At 36.1% G+C, this 22,698-nt stretch overlaps 1 protein-coding gene across 4 annotated transcripts in view; it reads right to left on the minus strand.

Annotated features, from left to right (window-relative positions):
• Positions 1-22,698, minus strand: part of RBPJ (recombination signal binding protein for immunoglobulin kappa J region) — a 109,780-nt gene that overhangs the window by 38,951 nt on the left and 48,131 nt on the right. For all 4 annotated transcript variants that reach the window (XM_081812529.1, XM_081812527.1, XM_081812525.1 and 1 more), the window contains one exon: positions 6,164-6,202. In XM_081812529.1, the coding sequence (XP_081668655.1) occupies positions 6,164-6,202 (39 nt within the window). The remainder of the gene's footprint in view (positions 1-6,163; positions 6,203-22,698) is intronic.

The raw sequence follows: 22,698 nt of genomic DNA on the forward strand, positions 1-22,698 counted from the left end.
AGCAGGCGGAGCAGCAGAGAGAGGGAGAAGCAGGATCCCGCTGAGCAGAAACCCCGACGGTGGAGCTCAATCCCCAGGACCCTGGGATCACAACCTGAGCCGAAGGTAAACGCCTACGCCTACCCGACTGAGCCACCCAGGTGCCCTCTCACTGTGGTCTTACTTTGCATTTCTTTAATGGTTATTTGCCATATATACACATTGTCTGGAGTATCTGTTTAAATCATTTTCCCATTTAAAAAACCAGGTTATTTCCTTATTTTTTTGGAGTTCTTTTCATAATCTGGATACAAATGCTTTATTCCTAATTTGGATGAAGTAAAATTTATCCATTTCTTTCTTTCAGAGATAGTGCTTTTGGTGTTATATCTAAGAAATCTTTGCCTAACCCAAGGTCACAAAGATATTCTCCAATATTTTCTTCTAAAAGCTGTATAATTTGAAGTTTTACATTTAGGTATATTTTTAGCTAATTTTTATATATGGTTCTAGACATGGATTATAGTTATTTTGTGTTTATGTGTATGTAAATGGTAGGGACATACAGATATCCAATTGTTCCAGAATCCTTTGTTAAAAACCCCTGAACTAAATTGCCTTTGCACTTTGATTGAAGAACATAGATCACGAGAACTGTTTCTGGCTGCTATTCTGTTACAGTGATCTTCCTTGGCTATCTTTACGCCAATACCATCCTTGATTACTGCATGCAGCTTTCTATAAAGTTTTGAAAACAAGAAGTCTACCTTCTTACTGCTCTTTTTCAAGGTTGTTGTGGCTAATCTAGGTTGTCTGTATTTCCATATAAATTTTAGAAACAGTTTGTCAACTGTTACAATAAGTCCACTGGGATTTGGCTGGTAGTATGTTGAATCCATAGATGAATTTGCGAAGAAGTGACATCTTAAATTGATTCTTCTTTCTCAAGAACATTTATTTTGGACTTCAAGCTCTCTCAACAACATTTTAAGGTTTTCAAGTGTATAGTTTTTGTACACCTTGTGTCAGATTTCCCCCTAAACATTACATATTTTTGATGCTATTAAATATAGCATTTTTTATTAAATTTCAATTTCCCATTGTTCATATAAAAAATACAATTTATGTTTATATGTTGGTCATGTTTCCTACGACCTTGATAAAACTCACCTATTAGTTTTAGCAGCTTTTTTTAATAGATTCCATAGGATTTTCCATATAGCTGATCATGATGTCTGCAAATAAAGACAGTTTTACTTCTTTCTTGCCAATCTGGATACCTTTCTTTTGTTTCCTGGACTTACTGTACTAACTAGAACCTCAAGTACAATGTTAAATGGAAATGGTAAAAACAGACAATCCTGCATTGTTCCTGATCTTGAGGGAAAACATTCAGTCTTTCACAATTAAGTATCGTGTTAAATATAGTTTTTTCATAGGTATACCTTTTCAGAATAAGGAAATACTTCTATTCCTAGTTTGATGAGAATTTTGATCAAGAATGAATATCAAAAGCTTTTCCAAACCTCTTGAGATGACCACATGATTTTCCCTTTTGTTCTGTTAATATACTGAATTACACTGATTTCCATTTGTAAGATAAAGCCATATTGTTATTTTCATTGTGAAAATTTAAGACTTTTTGCATCTGTGTTCGTAAGGGATATTGGTTTATAGTTTTATTTTCTTAAAATGTCTCTGCCCTGCTTTTAACAAGGCAATGCTGTCCTCAACAAAATGAAATGGAAAGAATATCCTGCTCTCCAACTTTCTGGAACAGTATATAAAGAACTGGCATGATTTATTTCTCAAATGTCTGGCAGAATTCAAAAGTGAAATCATCTGAGCCTGTAGGTTTCTTTGTGGGAAGGTTTATAATTACAAATTTGATTTCTTTAGATAATAGGGCTATTTAGGTTATCTGTTTCTTCTTGAGTAAGCTTCAGTAGTTTACTAGTTTCAAGGAATTTGTGCATTTCTTCAAAAGTTGTTGAATTTATTGGCAGAAACTTATTTGTAATATTTGTTATCTCCTTTCCAGTTTTTTATGTCTAAAAAGGTCTTTATTTTGTCTTGCCTGGGGATAAAATTCTAGGTTGCTGGTTGCTGCATTTTTTCCCCCTTTGAGTACTTTAAACTCTTGCTTCACTGTCTTCTCCCTAGCAAGGGAGACATTCCTTTATGTATTTTTTTTTCCTCTGTTGCTTTTAACATTTTCTTTATCACTAACTTTAAGCAATTTGATTACTATATGCTCCAGTGCAGTTTTTGCACTTGGGTTTACTGAATTCTCAGAACTATGGTTTTAACAGTTTTCACCAAATTAAGGAAAGCTTCAGTTGTTACTTCTTCATCTCTTCTTTTAGTCAAACGATGACTCCAATTACTTGGATGTTAGCCACTTGAACATAAACCACAGCTCACTTATGATCATGTTTTTTTACCCCCAGACCTTTCCTCTATGTTCATTTTGGCTAGTTTCTACTGCTATGTCTTCATTAGTCTTTCTTTCAGCAACATGTACCTGTAATTAATTCCATCAAGTGTATTTCATCTTAAATATTATAATTTTCATCTCTAGAAATTTGATTTAGATACCTTTTTAATCTTCCATGTCCTCTATTTAACTTGTTCAATCTTCCCTCTAGCTCAGGAATCACAATACAGTTTATAAACCAAATCTGATGCACCCCTCTTTGTGACAAAAATTGTACTCCAGTGTACAGACACGTCCATTGGTTTACATGTGGTCTATGGCTGCTTTTTTACAAGAGTTGAGTAGTTACAGCAGAGGCTACATGGAGCTCAAAAACTAAAATATTTAGCATCTGACCCTTTAACAAAAAAATAGGTGAACTCCTGATGTTAGCATACTGAACATACAGAAGACAAATATAATAATTGTTATAATGTCATTGATTCCATCATGTATGTCATTTCTGGGTTGGTTTAGATCCTCATATGGATCATATTTTCCTGCTTCTTTGTATGACTGGTGTATTTTGATTAGATGTTAAGACTCAGTAAATCTTACTTTTGAGTATTTGATATTTTTCTATTCCTGCAAATTTTCTTGAGCTTTGTTCTGGTATACATTTAAGTTACTTGGAAAGACTCTGATCCTTTCAATCTTATTTTTAAATTTTGTTAGGTAAAACCAGAGCAGCATTAGTGTTGGCCAAATTTTGCACCACTACTAACGGAAAACCCTTCTGTGTAGTAGTACTCTAGTAGATGCATCGTGAAGTATAATATTTTTCCACTTTAGCTACTGGGAACAGGCAGTTTGTAGTATGAGCTTCGGGAAATTTTTTCTCTAATTCAACTTGGTTTTTAATCCCCAGCCTTGGGTAATTTCCCAACACATGTGTGCTGATCAATACTCAGCTGAAGATGAGAGAGGACCTTCTGCAGATCTCTGGATCTCTTTCCTCTCCAGCTCTCTGACCTGGGAACTCTAGCCACCTTGAACCCCTAGATACCTAGCTCCATCTCTTCAGCTCAAGGTGCTTACCACGCTCCACCTGCTCACCTCACTTGTTTCCTGTCTCTCAAGGATCACTGTCCTTTCTTGCCTGCCATCCAGTATCTTGAAAACTGTTATTTTATATATTTTGTCCAGGTTTATAGCAGTTTCAGTTTGGAGAGTAATTCCAGTTCCTGTTACTCCATCTTGGCCAAAAGCAGAAGACTTAAAAGCTTACTAAAATTTTCCAAGCAGGGAAAATTGCTTAAAGGGTAAATGGAAAATCATGATAAAGTAAACAGGACCTAATTATATTACTGTATATATTTAAGGAAAGGAAAGGAAAGGACAATTTTCTTATGATATTTATTATCATCACACTGATTGCTATTTTTATAGAGGTATCCATTAAAAGCAAGTGATTTATTCATCAAAATATATTTTATGGTTAGGAGTCATTCCATAACCAATATATTACTACTGGTAATAAAACAAAAAAACCTATTAAATTGTAACTTTCAAAATGTCTACACATGTGCTTAGAATTTCTTCAAGATATTTACAAACATGTAATTATATTTAATGTCTCTAGAAATTTTTTTAAATTTAAGTAATTTCAGACTTACAGGAAAGTGGCAAAAGTAGTACAAAGAATTCCTAGTCCCCTTTCCTCCAGACTCCCTAAATATCAGTATTTTACCATATTTATGTTTTTAAACGAATGCATTAAGAGCTCATTGTAGACATTAAAGCCCTTATACCCAAAATACTTCAGTGTTAATTTCCTAAAAACAAAGACATGCTCTTAAACAAGCATAATGCAATTATCACTGATACAAATACTTGTATATACAGATTTTATTCAAATGTGCCAACAGTCCCACAAACATCCTTTATGTCCTTTATTTGGGGGGTGGAAGGCAGTGTTGAAAAACTAATGTTCCTGGACCAAATCAGGATAGCCACCAGTTTTTGTAAATTAAGTTGAGCTGGAATACAGACATACCATTCACTTATGTATTGATATCTATGGCTGATTTGGGGATATAAAAACTGAGATGAGAAGTCACAATAGCCTCAGTATGGACCAAAAAGTCTAACATGTTTATTATCTGGCCAATTATAGAAAACATTTGCTAACTCCAGCTTTAAAACAAAAGAAAAATTCTTCTTCCTGACCCAGGATTTAGTTGAATTTAGGGGTCATGTCTTTTTGGTCTTCATTAATCTGCTATTCCTCAGTCTTTCTTTTTCATGATCCTGATAAGTTTGAAGATCAAATGCTGTTTATTTTATAGAATGTCTCTCATTTGTGTCTGTTTGGTGTGTTTTCTTATGCTTAGATTTAGCTTATGCATTTTTGGCTGGATCATCACAAAAATGACATTGTGTCATCCTCCTCAGGATGCACATGATGTTTATTTGTCCATTACTAGTGATGTTAACTTAGATCACTTCATTAAGGTATTGTCTGCCAAGTTTTTTCACTGTCATGTTACTATTGTTCACTTTATAATTAATACATACTTTGTGAGGATATGCTTAGAGACAAAGTAAATATCTGTTTCTCATCAGACTTTAAATCAATAGTTTAAGCATTCACTGATGATTTTTGCCTGAAACAATTATCATTGTAGTGGTTGCCAAAGTGTAATTTCCTAGTTCCATCATTCCTTCTATGTTTATTAGGTGGAATTCTGCTTTAAGAAAAAGAATTCCTCTCCCTCTACTATAGGATCATTTCTTTAACTCAGTGTAGACTTTTAAACTGTATTTTATTCTATTGGTTCTTATCTATTACTATCATTATTTATTTTGAGGATTCAAGTGTCCATGATTTGGCTAAAAGGGAACCTCTTCAAACTGGTTCCCTTTCTGTGTCCTTCTGGCATGTCCCCATCATTCTTTGTGTGCAACACCTTTTTAATAATAACAATAACGTGGAAATAACCCCAATGGTCATCAATGTGAAATATTAAAGGAGTAGTGTGAAGGCAATGAAAAACAATGGAGACATGAAAGAGAACAAAGTAGAAGACGTACAGTAAGTGGAGTTAAAAGGCCCAGAACAATGGTAGAGTATGATGCCAGACGATAAAAAAAAAAAAAAAAAGACAAACATATGCTTATATACGCACGTAATTTTCTTGAAAGATACTAAGAATACAGGATTAACATTAACTCTAGGATGTAACTGTGCAACTAGGTGTCCTACCTTTTATTTTACAACTGCTGATTGCTGAAAAATTTAAAAATCATTTTCAAGACTAATACTTTCAATTAACATTTGTAATTAAAATGTGTATTGTAAATTAGAACACAATGTAATATTTATAGTTTCCTTAATAGTGAGTAAAATCTTATATTTTCTTTAAAATTCTTTTCTAAAGCATTTATTAAATATCCTCAGGTGCTACCCTAAATGCAGCTAGATTGGCTAGATGTAGGAAGCTATCTTTACATTGTCACCCTATTTATATTAACTATATAATACTCAAGATTCTTGAAAGGTTTTACACCTTCCGCATTGAACTATATCCTATTATCCTCTTTTTGGTGAGGTGGGGGAGGGAGGATGTGGGGGAAGGATGGGAATAAGCTTATGATCTAGATACCAGTATTTGAATAACTTCTTTTCAAGAGCACCTAATACAGTTTTTAAGATGACAGGATCTGATATTTCCATGAAAGGTTTGTGTGAAAGACTAAAATGCTTACCTAGTGAGTCGTTTAGGTGGAGGCCGCTCACCAAATTTTCTGGAAAAAATAAGAAAAAAAATAAATATATAGGCTGTACGACACATTCCGTAGTAAGCTTTTTAGGCACCATGAAATCTCCTTTATGACTTATATTTCAACTCTACTAAAGAACAGCATAAAGGAAAATCCTCTAATAACCATCCATGCCCAGAAATAACAAAATAAGTACTTTAAAAATGGTTCCTAAACAAAAAACGCACCCTAAATAGGCCTTACACACCCACTCTGAGCATGTAGCACAATGATTAGACGAGGGTGACAGGTACCTCCTACAGACACCTTGCAAAAAGCAAACAAACAAAACCCAACAATGACAACAACTAATCAAAGACCCCCAGTCTCACACAACCTGCAACACTCAGAAAAATCCTCAAAGCCCAAGAGGTGGCATAGAGCTTAGTTTGTCATGTGCCAGGAACTTTGCTGTACATTCTTTATACCTTACCATCTTTAATCATTACAAAACAATTCTGTGAAGTACATAAGGGCTCATTTTAAAAAGGTAGAAAGCAACTTGCCCACAAAGTAAATTAAGTGGTAGGCAGAGTTAAAATTTAAACCTAGATGTTGACAAATATTATCAAAGTTTGTATGGAACCACTGAAGAACCAGAACAGCTAAAGTAACCTTGAAAAAGAAGAACAAAGCTGGAGGTATCACAATTCCAGGTTTCAAGGTATATTACAAAGCTGTAGTAATCAAAAACAGTTAGGCATTAGCACAAAAACATGATCACAGATCAATGGAACAGAACAGAAAACCCAGAAATAAACCCATGTTTATATGGTCAATTAGTTTATGACAAAGGAAGCAAGAATATACTATGGAGAAAACAGGCTCTTCAATAAATAGTGTCGGGAACACTGGACTACTACATGCAAAAGAATGAAACTGGACTATTTTTTAATATTATAGACAAAAATAAACTCAAAATGGATTAAAGACCTAAATGGGAGACCTGAAACCATAAAAAATCCTAGAAGAGAACACGGGTAGTAACATCTCTTCATTGGCAAAAACAACATTTTTCTAGGTAGGCCTCCCGAGAAAGGGGAAGCAAAAGCAAAAATGAACTATTGTGACCACATCAAAACAAAATGCTAGTGCACAGCAAAGGAAACCATCAACAAAACAAAAAAGGCAACATAATGAATTAAAAATTAAAAATAGAGGGGTGCCCGGGTGGCTCAGATGGTTGAGCGTCTGCCTTCGGCTCAGGTCATGATCCCAGGGTCCTGGGATCGAGCCCCGCATCAGCTCCCTGCTCGGTGGGGAGCCTGCTTCTCCCTCTCCTACTGCCATTCCCTCCACTTGTGCTCTCTGGCTCTGTCTCTCTGTCAAATAAATAAATAAAATCTTTTTTTTTTTTTTTAAAGATTTTATTTATTTATTTATTTGACAGAGAGAGAGAGAGTGAGAGCAGGAACACAAGCAGGGGGAGTGGGAGAGGGAGAAGCAGGCTTCCCGCCAAGCAGGGAGCCCGATGTGGGACTCGATCCCAGGACCCTGGGATCATGACCTGAGCCGAAGGCAGATGCTTAATGACTGAGCCACCCAGGCGCCCCTAAATAAATAAAATCTTAAAAAAAAAATTAAAAATAGAAATTCCTCATGACCCAATAATTCCACTACTGGGTACCCACCCAAATAAAATGAAAACACTAATTCAAAATGATATAAGCACCCTTATGTCTATTGCGGCATTACTTGCAATAGCCAAGACATCAAGCAACCTAAGTGCTGACAGACAAACAGATAAAGAAAATACGGTGTGTACACACACACACACACACACACACACAGGAACATTACACAGACATAAAAAAGGGAGATCTTGCCATTTGAGAAAACATGGATGAACCTAGAGGGTATTATGCTAACGGAAATAAATCAGACTGAGAAAGACAACACCCCTATGATGTCACTCGTATGTGAAACCTAAAAACAAAACAAATAAACAAAATCAGACCTATAGAGAATAAACTGATGCTTGATAGAGGGAAGGGGTATGGGGGGGCGGGGAGGAATAGGTAAAATGGGTAAAGGGGAGAGGGAGATACAGGCTTCCAGTTACAGAATGAATATGTCATGGGAATAAAAGGCACAGCATAGGGAATACAGTCAATGATATTGTAATAGTGTCGTATGCTATCAGAGTGTAGCTACATTTGTGAATTCAGCATAACACAGAGAGAAGTTGAATCACTATACTGTACACCTGAAACTAGTGTAACCTTGTGTCAACTATATGAAAAATCCTAAATGTTGTCTACTTAACTAGTTCATACTATATGGCCCTTCAGAAAGAAATATGCTAAGTGGACAAAAAAGCATTTCAACTGGTTGTAAGAGGGCAAAGAGAAAAGCCTGAGCAAGGACAAGAAAGCACAATTCAGGCTTGAGTTAGAATACAGCACGAAGGTTAAGAAAAATGCTCTAGAGTGAGATCGGCTGAGTTCAAATCCATGATTCAGATCATGCCATGTGACTGATGTTACTTGACTCCCTAGACCTCAGTTTCCTCATGTGTAAAATGAGCACAGTGACTGTGTTTACCTCAAAGAGGTGTTAAAGGGATTAAATGTGTCAATATATAGAAAACACATAGAACAGTGCCCGGTACACAGTAAGAGCTCAACAAATGTTAGTAGTTATTACTGTGTTTTAGTTATAAATCAGTAAGCCAAAACTATGAAATAAAGGAATTAACTGGGATGCTAACAAGGATAAGTAAGTACAGAGGAAGAAGAAACTAATTCCTACGTGATGCCCTATTTCCTCTGAAATAGGAAATCAGGTCTTCGGAGAGATGGTGGAAGCACAACCCTTGAAAAAGACCAACAGAATTTTGTTTTCTTTTTTAAGCAGATTGCAGTTATAAACAGGTTAAATGACTTGTTCAGTCACAGTTAGAGGTTGTGAAGCCTAATCTGACTTAAGATTTCTCCACTGTATTTGATGTCCCACAAAATTATCAACTTTGATGATAAAAGTCTTAGAATCCAATGCAGTTCATTTTGTTGTGTAACTTAATGCCATATGACGTTGTTTATGAACTCACAATTTATAAACAGTGGGTATCTGTGACTATGAATATTTTTGTTAACCCTGAAATACTGAAAACTGACTTATTTGAAATAGCATAAGAATATGAGTAAATAATCCAAGCTTTTGTTGGAAGAATTATTTATTAATTCTTTGATTTTACCCTATAGGATATTAAATTTTAAAAACCAAGAAACAAAAAACACAATGTTTTGGTAGGAACATCAGCAAGGCCACTGAACACCATCGGTTTTAAAACACTGAACTACTGGCAAATCTGTGGAATTCGGTTATGGAATTAAAGGCAAAAATCTATTCCTGCATCTTTTTCCACAGGAAAGAATTTTTTGAACCTTTGAAGCTGATTAAATGTACCATTACAGCATGTGACTAAAATGTAACTGCCTCACTAGGTTAGATGTAATTTACAAAAAAACCAAGAAGTTTAAGACAGCCTTTAAAATACTTCTTTGTATATATATGTAAGAGCACAGCTATACTTTTTTAAAAATTTTATTATGTTATGTTAATCATCATACATTACACATCATTAGTTTTTGATGTAGTGTTCTATGATTCATTGTTTGCGTATAACACCCAGTGCTCTACTCAATACGTGCCCTCTTTAATACCCATCACCAGGCTAACCCAACCCCTCACCCCCTTCCCTCTTTATAAAAAGAAGGAAAGTGAGACGTGGCCAGAACCTACTCAAGGGGTTAAAATGGTGAAAATTTCAGAGAGACATAGTTAACAAATGAAATAAAGCTTTTCAGTGAAGATCATGACACGGTACTTTTTGTACTAACTACTAATATTCCAATCATCAAGCACCCTTTGAGATCTAACATAAGTTTGTTACAGGACTAGTAAGAGATCCACTGCACTCAATTGAAATGTTTTGTTCCTTGGTGCTCCGAAATGCTTTCAAAATTAGATTAACAACTAAATATTGATTAAAGTATCTGTCTCTCTTTTTAGAAATACCTGTTAATGAAGTGAACAATTACAGAGCATGCTTGTGCAGTACAACTACTGCCCCCATAGAAAGCATGTGCAAGAGAACTCAACTGTGTGCATGCCGAGCTTGAACAGCACTTCAACATTTAGCATCATTCTATCTAGGTGCCATCCTAAGGATAGGTATCTTATAAATGTTAATAAGATTAAATTGCTTCTTCAGTATATAATAAAGCATCTCCAATAACTGTTGTGTGCCATCCCAGTCCTTTCTTTAATGAATATGTGATCACATTCCTATTTATCTCATTAAAACTAATGGTTACTGTATCTACTACAATGGGGAAAGAGTAAGAAAAGGGGTTTTCTGAGAAAAGTCATGAAATGCCTTTAGTAGGTTCACAATGCAAAATTCTGAAGGCTGCAATTAAACTAAATTCTAATTATTTAATAAAATTCACAGGTCTACATACTTGAAAATGTCAAGTTATAACAAGGTACTGTATGGATCCTGCACTTAACAAGATCCATTTTCACTACTAATCTGATATACAACTAATACATAAAACTTCAAGAATTATCTACTGCAAAAAGGTCCATCTTTAAACATGAATGACTCAAAATTCATGATGTAATATTTATATCATGTATTCAAAATACTCACTTTTCAGCAGAAATGACTATAGTCCATTATCAATTTCTCAGAGATTGATTATAATTTAAACATTAAGCTCTGTCTCCCTCTTCCAACAGGGAATGGTGAGATAGGCAGGTACAAGAAAAACAAGGTATCTACTGACATGATCTGTGTTAACAACTGAACCAGAAATAAGCTGGACCAACCAATTTTAGACCACTCTTACCTAAGATGCTTTTCATATAAGGTTTATGGTGTATTTAACAATAAAAAATAATCTAAATCGTTAAGTACCCAAAGGATGGTTTTAATTTTACAAAATACTGAGTTAATTCTTAATCGTAACAAAGAATATAAGATTGTAGGATCATTTGATAGTATAGGCTGTCATCTGCATCAAGTTCCTCATATTTTATGCATGCTGTATTATGTAAAATGTCATTTTGATTAAGGAAAAAAGTTATGACTCTGGCTTTTCTTTTTAAGTAACAAACCAAAGTTAGCTTATATACAGATGATTATACCCTAACGCATGTCCTTTCCTTCTTGTTCTGTTCTGTGTATTTTCCCCTCAGACCCATACTGGCGAATGAAACACAAAAATCCATGTCATTTACCTAACAATGCTCTTATAATACTATAGCTCAGGAAAATTTATGTGATCTAAAGTATATATGTCATAAGTATAATTTTAAAGTAGCAAATTCATTTTGCTTTAACTTCACTAGTTTTCCCTTTCTAAGATAACAATGATCTTTTACTCAAAATAGGAAGAGCTGGAGAAAATGTTAATTACTCTATTTTCATATACCTGAAGTAAAAGGATTTTTAAAAAGCTACCTCAATCATTAAACATAGTGTTTCCTACCTATAAATAGTACTGCAGTTCCCAGAGATCCTCCAATGAATTAGAATTTCCAAATAAGTAAAAAACCTCTATACACATTATACTTATATTACACACTTCCTTTTTAAGCTCACAGTGGAGATGCAATATTGTTTTCTCCTATAACACAGATACATTTCCTTCTATATTTACCAGTCTGTTAAGAAAGTGCATGACCACAAACGTACTGAGGACAAACAAGATAAACATTTTATCATAACTTCACCATCTTAACACCTTTTCTACCTAACAGATGATTCACACGAGAAAATCAAGTCAAAAATCAAAAAGTGGGGGAGAGGATACAAGAAAAATCTTTTCTGAATATAGAACAATTTGGTAACATGTTGCTAAAAAAGCCCCAAGAACCTGATGTTATCTAGTTTTACCTAGTTAACAATATTAGAAAATCAGTTTTAAAAACACAGAGCTCGCTGGAAAAGCAAGCACAAGTCATGTGGGAAACTCTTCTGCCCTAGGGTTGTGGAACTAAAAGCAATTTCTATTTTTCTGTATTTCATAAATTTCTGCCTAAACAGAAATGAGGATAATGAGATTAAAATAAATGAAGGCAAGAAACACTGGTGCAGCATTTGCAGGAAATAAGAAGGAAGGAAAGCATGAACAATTCAAACTCGTAATTAAACCAAACTTGACACCAAATTTGCTGTAAACAGTATATTATTTTTATACAGTTTGAAAGTATTGGGATTCCTACAATTTAAGATAGTGAAATAAAATAGTACTTGACTGAGGGAAAATTAGGAAACTTTATTCTATGACAACATATAATATGAAAAGCAAAGCAAAATGTACTACAAGTTGTTTAGTAATTTAGTCACAAAAAAATAGGAAAGGCTAATTAGAAAAGGCTGCATATGACATTCTGTCCTTGTCTCCAGAGTCACTGATTCACCTAGTAGGAACCAGGTATAGGTATTTGGTATACAACAGTGAACAAGAGACACAAATCTATGCCTTTATGGAACGTATATGCCATTGGGACAAATGGACAGTGACATATATTCAAAGATGTTCTATGTAATTAATAAATGCAAAATTTTAAAAAAACAACTTAAATATTGTACCTACACTGAATATGATTGAAGATTACTAGCTGACCAATTGAAAATATTTTTAAAATAAATATGTAATTTATCTCTACTGGAAAAAGCTTATTCATTCTCCATCCATGGCAGAGAAGAGCCTCTTAAGTCACACAACTTGTAGACATGTCCGCCTTTGTCGTACTTCAATTTCTAGTTTTGAACTTGCTCTTACCTTAAGAACCACATTTGATAACAATACTGCTCAAAACTTGTTGAGGTGTAACCAGAGGTCCTTGGCTACTAAAACAAAGACAACCGAGCACTATGTACTCTCCTGGACTATCACATTTATTAAACATGTTTCTATTAGAACAGATATCCTAAGGGGTAGACTTCAAAGACAAACCATGCTTGCAGCCCCATCAGGTGGAGAAACATGCTCCCCTTCTTAATTCCATGGACGGGGTAGAACATTTGAAAAGCACTGTTTTCCTTAATTTTTATTCTACCTTTTCTTTATAATAAAAGAAAAATTTCAACTGAACTTTGTAACAATCTGGCAGCAGTTTCTGAAAAGCAGCAGGAAGAGCAGAAAGAAAGAAGGGTGACTGAGACCAACTCCAGCTGCACTCAGCAACTGCCTTCTTAGGTATCTCCAAGATTATTGCCAGGTTGAGGGTGCCTTCCCAAAAATCCATCCTGAGAAAGGACTTTCCCAGGTTAAATCTGCAAGAGCCATCAGTCTTCCTATCCAGATGGCATGACTGAGTTGCGAGAACACTGGCATCCATTAACATTGCATATGAAGATCTCATATGGAAAGTATGCATCTTAAAATCTATGGCCTCCACAAGAGGGGGTGATCGGACACTGGGTAAACTAATTTCATGTATCAAAAGACTGAATGGGGCAAACTGACCTCAACTGCTTCCTAACATGATGCATTAAGAAAAGTACAGTATCACTTCTGGGATGTTACTGCCAAAAAATGCAGAACCTGAGTCTTAACATGAGGAAACATAACAAACTTAAAGCGTGGAAGAGTCAACAAAATAACTGAACTATACTTTTAAAAGCATCAAGGTGATAAAAGGCAAAAAACTGAGGAACTGGCCCAGATTCAAAGAGGCTAAAGATGCATAATAACTGAGTGCAACATACTATCCAGCATTTACTTCTGCTATAAAGGACATTATTTAGACTGACAAAATCTGAATAAAACTAGCAGAGTGGAGAACAGAATTATATTGATTTTAAATTCCTGGTTTTGATAATTGTACCGGGGTTATGTAAGAGACTGTCCTGATTTTTAGAAAAAATCGCTGTAGTACTTAGGGAAAAAAGTAAGGGGGTATGTTGTCTACTTCTTACCTTCAAATGGTCTAGAGAAAATAAATGTGTGTGTGTGTGTATGTGTGTGTGTAAATATATAGAGGAATAAAGCAAATGTGGTAAAATGTTAACACTTGAAATATTTGGGTGAGCTTCCTTGTATTATTTTTGCAATTTTTCTGTAAACTAAAATTGTATCAGAATAAAAAGGCCACACTCAGAGAAATACTAATCTCTTGATCAAGTTGCTGGCCTGACCCTGCTTGCCACAGAACCTGGTGGTGACAAATCTATCAAAAAACATTCATGGGAGGTGTCACATAAAAGACTATGGCCAGCTTCCTGGCACAGCTTTTATGTTCTCACGACAATTATGCAAGGTTCGCTTGCTGTAGATGTAAAGTTTGATAATACTCAGTGCTAGTGTACAAGTGGAGAAACAGGAAATCTCATGCACTGTTGGGAGTTTAAATTTGTGCAATCTTTTTGGAAGACATTTTAACAATGTCTATTATAATTCTAGATGTGAATTCCTTTGAATTCCTAGTCATTTTGATTCTGGAAATTTATTATATAGGTAGACAAATATGCATACCAAGATACTGAATAAAGCATCATTTGTATTGACAAAAAAATTTTAAATTCCAATGTGTATAATTAGGAATAGATTGCTGATTACATATAACCTCCCAGTCATGGCTATATACACACAACAAAAAACAATCCAGTTAGTAGCATTCATTTTCAATGAGGAAATAAGATCTTCATTTTTATCCTCTCCCCCCAAGTACACATATAAAATAATACATACAACTCTACACACAATTATTTGTGATAATGGTGGGCAGTGGCAAAAACTCCATTTTGCTCTATAATGCATTATACAATTAAACAGGTGTTTTATTCTTTACTAATTAAGTTTGATCTAGGTAAATAGCAAAATGAAATCGCATTCTCTAGGAATCAACTCACACCAAGTCTAGAATACAGCTAACTTAAAATAAAAACAGAAAAAGGCACACAAGTTAAAAATTTACTCAAAAAAATTGTCTCCGCAAATTTCACTGGGTGAGCTACTTTAGAAAAAATACGCCCAATTCAAATAAGGAAATTCACACCCTTATGGAAAACATATTGCCACAAAGGGAAATACTACGCAACTTAAAGAACTTTAAATAGGTTTCAATCTTAACTATCTGTTTAATTTTTGTTAAGAACTCCTTCAGATACTTTACCTGACCTTATAAACTGCTTTGTAAGGCAGTGTTCAAGAAGTGGAAAGTATCATCTGATGAGAACACAAAATGTATCATACACAGGAGAGGTAACCAAGTGCTGTGGTTAAGTACATGGAGTCAGGAGCTGGGTTGCTTAAACTCAAATCCTGGCTTTAAGGCAAACTAATGGAAGCTACTTAAACTCTTTCTCAGTTTCCTCAACTGAAAACACAGATAAAAGTACTTCCATACAGGATTCTTGCAAGAATTTAAAATGTTCATATGTGTATAGCATCTAAGAGTGCCTGGCACTGCATAAGCACTCAATAAAACACCACCACTCCTTCAAGGCTGGATTACTCAATGATATTTACTCTAAGAAATACGGTAAAACTGAAATGGATCCTTCGAAACAAATACATATGTATACTGGTTTAGAAATACATGTAAATAACCATGCATCTCATAGGGGGCTGATAACCAGAATATAAAAAGAACTCCTCTAAATCAACAACAAAAAACCTGATTTAAAAATAGAAAAAGGAAAAAAAAAAATAGGAAAAGGACTTGAATAGACATTTGTCCAAGAAGATAAACAAAAGGCCAATAAGCATGTGACAAGATGTTCAACATCACTAATCATTAGGAAAATGCAAATCAAAACCATAATGAGATACCATTTCACACCCATTAGGATGGCGATCATCAACAATAACAGAGAATACAGTGCTGGAGACAATGCACAGAAACTAGAATCTGTACATAGCTGATGGGAATGTAAAACGGTGTAGCCACTGTAGAAAACAGTATGGTGGTTCCTCCAAAAGCTAAACAATTACTACTTGATCCGTCAATTCCAATTCTGGGTATAAACCCAAAAGAAGTGAAAGCAGGGACTCAAACAGACACTGTACACCAATGCTTATGGCAGCGATATTCACCTCAGCCAGAAGGCGGAAACAACCCAAATGCCTATACTGATGAATGAAGACAAGAGCAAATGTGGTATATACATACAGTGAAATATTATTCTGCCTTAAAAAAGGAAATTCTGATACATGCTACCATGTGGATGACCTTGAAAACATTATGGTAAGTGAAATAAAGCCAGACAGAAAAGGGCAAATGTTCTAGGATTCCATTTATATAAGGTGCCTAGAGCAGTCAAATTCATAGACAAAAAAGCAGAATGGTGGTTGCCAGGAGCTGGGGCTGGGGCTGCAGGTGGAGGTGGGGGGGCGGGGCGGAGAGCTAGTGTTTAATGAGTACAGAGTTTCAGTCTGGGAAGATGAAAACGCTCTGGAGACACGGTGGTAATGGTGGTACAATAATGTATATGTACTTACTGCACCTGAACTGTACACTTAAAAATAGCTGAAATGGTAAATTTTAGGTTCTACACATTTTACCACACACAAAAAATACATTTAGTTTTGCCTTAAGCTATAGCTTACAGGGGCGCCTGGGTGGCTCAGTTGGTTAAGCGTTTGCCTTCGGCTCAGGTCATGACCCCAGGGTCCTGGACTGAGCCCTGCATCAGGCTCCCTGCTTAGTGGGAGTCTGCTTCTCCCTCTCCTCCCCACTTGTTCTCTCTCTTGCTATCTCTGTCTCTCTCAAATAAATAAATAAAATCTTAAAAAAAAAAAAAAAAAAAGAACATGTAATCTCATTAAAAAGAAAACCAAAAAAAAACCCATGGCTTACAGAGGGATAGTGGCTTTGCTTTAAGGGGTCCTATGTTACTACCAGGTCAAGAGACACCTGTCTGGTAACAAAAACAGACAAGTAGGTGCCAAAACAAACAAAAGAAATGAGGAGTATATGTATATATAAAAAGTACACGTGTACATATACACACAAATGGTTCCTACTACTATTAAAGCAAAGATACAAAAAGAAAGAGAGAAGTTTATCTGAGAATCTATACCTTTCAAGGAAGGGCAGCCCAGACAGCATGTAAGCAACCCATCAAAAACTGTTTAGGACTAAACATCTTCCATAGAAAATCCACAAGTGATCATGGACAACTGGCTTGTATATGAGATGAAGTCACAAAGTTTTCTCCCATGCACTTCCCCTCTTATTTCTCACCCCTACATCAAATTATAAGTAGTGAAGATTTTTTCCTCTTTACAAATTTTCTGTCAGACATGTTAAGTTGTCAGTTCTTTGAAGGCTAGGTGGTCAACTGAAATTTTTTTGCAAGAAGAAATAAATCTGATATTAATCAGAAGAGGAATTAACTCTTCTCTCATCTCCTAAATATTCTTTCCAATGCTAGTGAGACAAGGCAGGTAGGGAGGGAAGGAAGGAAGGAAAGAAGAAGAAGCCAGCAAAAGTAAAAGACATTTTCCCTTATCTCAAATGAAATTTAGAAGGCCGTAAGAATGGGGCACCTGGGTGGCTCAGTCAGTGCTAGGACTCTCGATTTTGGCTTCAGTTGTGATCTCAGGGTCGTGGGATTGAGCCCTGAGGAGGGATCCATGCTCAGCGCAGAGTCTGCTTGTCCCTCTCCCCCCACCCCCGCTCTTGTGTGAGCTCGCCTCTAAATAAATAAATAAAATCTTAAAAAAAGAAAAAAGAAGAAGAAGAAGAAAAAGGCTGTAGGAGTATACAACCATCCATAACAGGATTTTTTTCACCTGTTCTTCACGGGTTTTACTCTTGGAAATACATGCAACATTTAGTGTATAAAACATCTGTCTGGAAAGGGCTCTAGTTATCTGTTAACCACTGCCTAGGACAAGTGAACAAGAGGCGTTTGGCACTGAGATAGGTCAGAACCCCAAGAAGTGACTATCAATGATTTCTGTTAGGGAAGCTTGACCTACAGCAAAAAGGGCCGAAGAGATTTTTAGTAGGAAAGGGTATGAGGAAGACAAGTTACATTTCAGGAGGTTTCTCAGGGTAAGTTCCTGCCTCCCAAGAATTAAAAAACTATGGAAAAATAAGTAATTTTCAGTTAAAAAAAAAAAAAAGCGTAACTATTAAGCCAAAAGACCTTGCAATTTTAAAGTTAGATTCTATATGGAGTCCTAATACTCTAAAAATAAAATTTTCCATGTACCTGGTGAGGAATCAAAGGATAAACACGGTGGAGAGAGGCCTAGCATTACACATCACATGGAAGGAAACAGGAGAAGTAGAAAAAGAATGTTTCCCTGTAAAAGGTCCAATGGGTCTCTTCCTAAATTAATCCTGACTCTGCCTGTGGAATAGAATAGCCTCAGAAGCAGTATCATGCAATTAGGCAGTACATAAAGGTCCATGCCTTTTCCTTAATAAAAGTACACCTGAGAATGTAGCAATACTGCTAAGATGACTGGCAACAGTTTCCAATATATGCTTGCTGACTGCGATTATTATTGCTGATGACGTTCAGAACTAGTAAACACGTTATAACATTATGTGTATAAATGGGTATCAAAAGACATGTACAAGAATGTCCACAGCATCAGCAGACACCCCCAGAAATAACCAAAAGGCCATTTTCAAGGATCAGACAAATTATAAAATAATCATACACTAGAGTGCTACTAGCAAAGTGAACTATCGCCACAGATGTGATCAGGTGATCACTAGCAAAAGCCACCAGACCCAAAAAGGTACAAAATTGTATAATTCTGCTTATAAGAAATTCAAAAACAAGCAAAAGTCATCTGCAGTGTTCACCAGGATACAGGTTACCTTCAAAAGAACGGTACAGAGACTAAGACTAGAAGAGGCTACAAGAGGGCTTCTAGGAAGCTGGTAATTTCTGATCTGTGTGTGATGGTCACGCCATGTATATTCACTTTGTGAAAATTCACTTTATTGTACATTAACAATTTGTGTGCCTTGTTTTTGTAGGTTTATTACATTAATTTAGAAAAATATTTGTGTGTGTGTGTATAAATATACATATCTAATATTTTTGAATGAATGGCTGGTTTTGAGGAAAAAAAAGTTCTTTCCTGGACTTCATTCCTATTGTCTTCAAATTTTAACACCAAAATTTTATAATGCGGTGATTTCTAGTCCTTGGCTACACCATTCCAAGATGTATGTATTCCATATTGAGAAAAGTTAAATATTATGCCAGTGAGGACATAAGTCCTAACAAAACTCTTCTCCCCTCTCCATCCAAACTGCAGATCAGATATTCCAACAATCTCTCCTACTTAGTAGGCAAAAAATTAGGATTATCTGTGGTCTTCTGTTTGGCATATAACCTATCACAAGATTGTGCCTTTAAAAAAAAAAATCACTAATTATGCAGTGTCGTGGAAAAATACTAAATATGTACTAGGATTGGAATGCTCCCATTATTAAAATTGGCTTCCTTTGCCTATCTCATCTAAAACTGAGAAGAGGAAGGAGGGAGGGAATGGTGTAACTGTTTTCCTAGATTCTGGTTCCTTTTTAAATTTTTTTTAAAGATTTTATTTATTTGTGAGAGAGAGAGAGCACAAGCAGGGGGAGCGACAGGCAGAGGGGGAAGCGGATTCCCCACTGACCAAGGAGCCCGATGCGGGGCTCGATCCCAGGACCCTGGAATCAGGACCTGAGCTGAAGGCAAACGCTTAACCCACTGAGCCACCCAGGTGTCCCATGGTTCCTTTTTATTTTAACCATTTAATACACATTTAAGTGCCTACTGTGTGTTAGGCACTTCACTAGACTTGCAACATACTGGCAACAAATAAGAAACAGGGCCCTATCCCTACAGATTACACTGTAATAGCAGCTAGTAGAGGGCTGGCATGAGGCCAGCAACTGTGCCCACCTATCTCAACTTCATACACACATCAGTCTTACAAGGTGGGTGCTGCTATCCTCATTACACAGATGAAGAAATTAGCTTAGAAATCACCTTGCCCAAATTTACATAATGGTAAATTTTGTTCAAAACATAACTTGTTCCGAACAAAACATAACATGGACTTTGTTCATGATTTTCCATACACTCTGCATTAAGATAGAATTTAATTACAGTTCAATTCTGGACGCTAACATGTGAAGAGGGTGCCTGGGGTATGAATTTTTTAAAAAAGATTTTTTATTTATTTGAAAGAGAGAGAGAGAGAACGGGGAGGGGGGAGGAGTGGAGTTGAGTGCGAAGCCATGGGGGGCTCAGAGCTGAAGGCAGATGTTTAACCGACTGAGCCACCCAGGTGTCCCTGGGGTATGAATTTTTACGATAGGATCTTAGAGTACAGTAATTGATTTTAAAACTTTCTGTGATAACAAGATTTGGTTTGCTTCAATGAGGGTCAACAAAATACCTGAAAGTTCAGAAACCTTCTTTCATTACCCTTCCAGTACTTCAGCTACTGACTAAAATTTACAAAGATAAAGGGTAAATTTTTCTTTGAATACTAGAAAGTGAAAAAATGCTGTCTAAAACTATACATACATAAAATTTAGTAAATCTAAAGACAACTACTGTGGAAGCCATACCTCAGCTACTACACACATACATACAGACATGTGTGCACATATGTGTATGTCATAAATTGGACAATTACTCTTACATTTTCCCTGCAGAAGGGCAAATGTTACAATTGCACTGGGAACTATGAGAGTCTCATGACTCTACTATTTACACTATCAATCATAATTCTGCAAGGTACATTTTTTTCTGAGTTGCAAAGGACCGAGAATCTACACAGACATCTTCAGTTAACAAAGAGGTTTTACATTCCTTTTTCTGTTGGTAGAAATTATACAGACACAGTACTAGCTCAACCCCCTTCAAGCCATGTTTGGCCAATTTCTTAAATAACCAAATCTCAAACACACAGTTTGGTATTCTGAAGTATTTGAATTCAGCACTGCATCCGCCTTTTATTTTCCTTTTAAATAACCCAGACCAGAACATTTATGGATAGGATAGCCAAAATAAAGTCTAATGCATAAAGGTAAGGCTATGACTCGGGTTTATTTATTTATTTTTAAAGATTTTATTTATTTATTTGAGAAAGAGAGCACACACGCAAGTGCAGGGGAGGGGCAGAAGGAGAGAGAATCTGAAACAGACTCCTTGGGAGCCCATGGGGGGTGAGGGGGTGCTGGAACCCAAAACCTTGGAGATCATGACCTGAGCCTAAAGTATGCTTAACTGACTGGGCCACCCAGGCGTCCCTATGACTCAGGTTTATAAAGGAGTTAAGCACTTTCAAAGAATCCTGTCCCTGAGGGCAAAATAAAAGATGGCAATCATTTTAAAATATAAAATTTAAAATAGGACACTGAATTAAAATGGAGAATTTTAATAAACAAAAATAATAAAATCAAAAGTCATATGTTCAGAATGGGGAAGAGATTTCCAAAACGGTTTTTTTTTTTTTTTTAAGATTTATTCATTTGAGAGAGAGAGAAAGAGCATTTGCACATCCACACGCACACGTGGGAGGGCAGAGGGACAGACAAACCCAAGCCAACACCCTGCTGAGTGCAGAGGCCCACGCGGGGATCTATCCCACAACCCTGAGACCATGACCTGAGCTGAAACCAAGAGTTCGATGCTTAACCAACTGCGCCACCCAAGTGCCCCTCCAAAATGTTTTTTATAGCGCCATTGCATGAATAAAGAAATACCTTCCTGCCTGAATGTTAATACCCAAAACGATATTTCTTCCGAATTTTAACTTTGCCTTCTGTTATCACATGTCATATTATAATAAACCTGCATTTGTGGTAAGGCAAAACCACTCTGAAGAAGTGGTCTTTAACCACAACTCAAATCTTAAAGAATGGCTTTCTGCCAAAGTGTATCTGAGCCATTAACCTGTCACACTGCCTTCATGCGCCCCTAGGACCAAAAACACAGGCCAAGGAGCTAGTATCTGCTCCTCAAGCCTCACAGGAGGCCCGGGGGTGGAGGGGTGGGCTCTGAAAAGTAATACACAACACAGGGGTACAGTGGTTGATAGTACAATCTGACAGCAAACCGTTTTGCCCTGGGTGGTGCTCTAAGCAACCTGATACTCTAACAATCATCTGAGCAGCCTCTGCCCAACACAGATGAAAGAAACGTTCTGCATTGAATATGACTGTAAGTGATTAAAAATACCGATCTTACGGTGGTGAAGCACTAACCCAGGAGCAAAAGCTTTGGGATTTAAGGGGTAGCATTGAAGAAAACAAGGATAAGGCCTTTCACAGATGCAGGCTGAACTCTCATCATTTGGTCATTCGTGCTATGTATTTACTCAGTATTTTGCTGTGCTATGAATTTAAATTAGGCAAACTGCAAAGCCGTTGTTAGAGTTAATTTACTAATTAACTGTCCAGTCAACTGCCTGACATCCAATTGTCTAATGAGAAAATAGGATAGGTTTTCTTTAAACTCCACTGCAGCAACTTAATTCTTAACATTCCTTTCA

Source organism: Leptonychotes weddellii, chromosome 2 (assembly GCF_054177405.1).
Source record: "Leptonychotes weddellii isolate Sample4059 chromosome 2, ASM5417740v2, whole genome shotgun sequence".
In the NCBI taxonomy this organism is placed as follows: domain Eukaryota; kingdom Metazoa; phylum Chordata; class Mammalia; order Carnivora; family Phocidae; genus Leptonychotes; species Leptonychotes weddellii.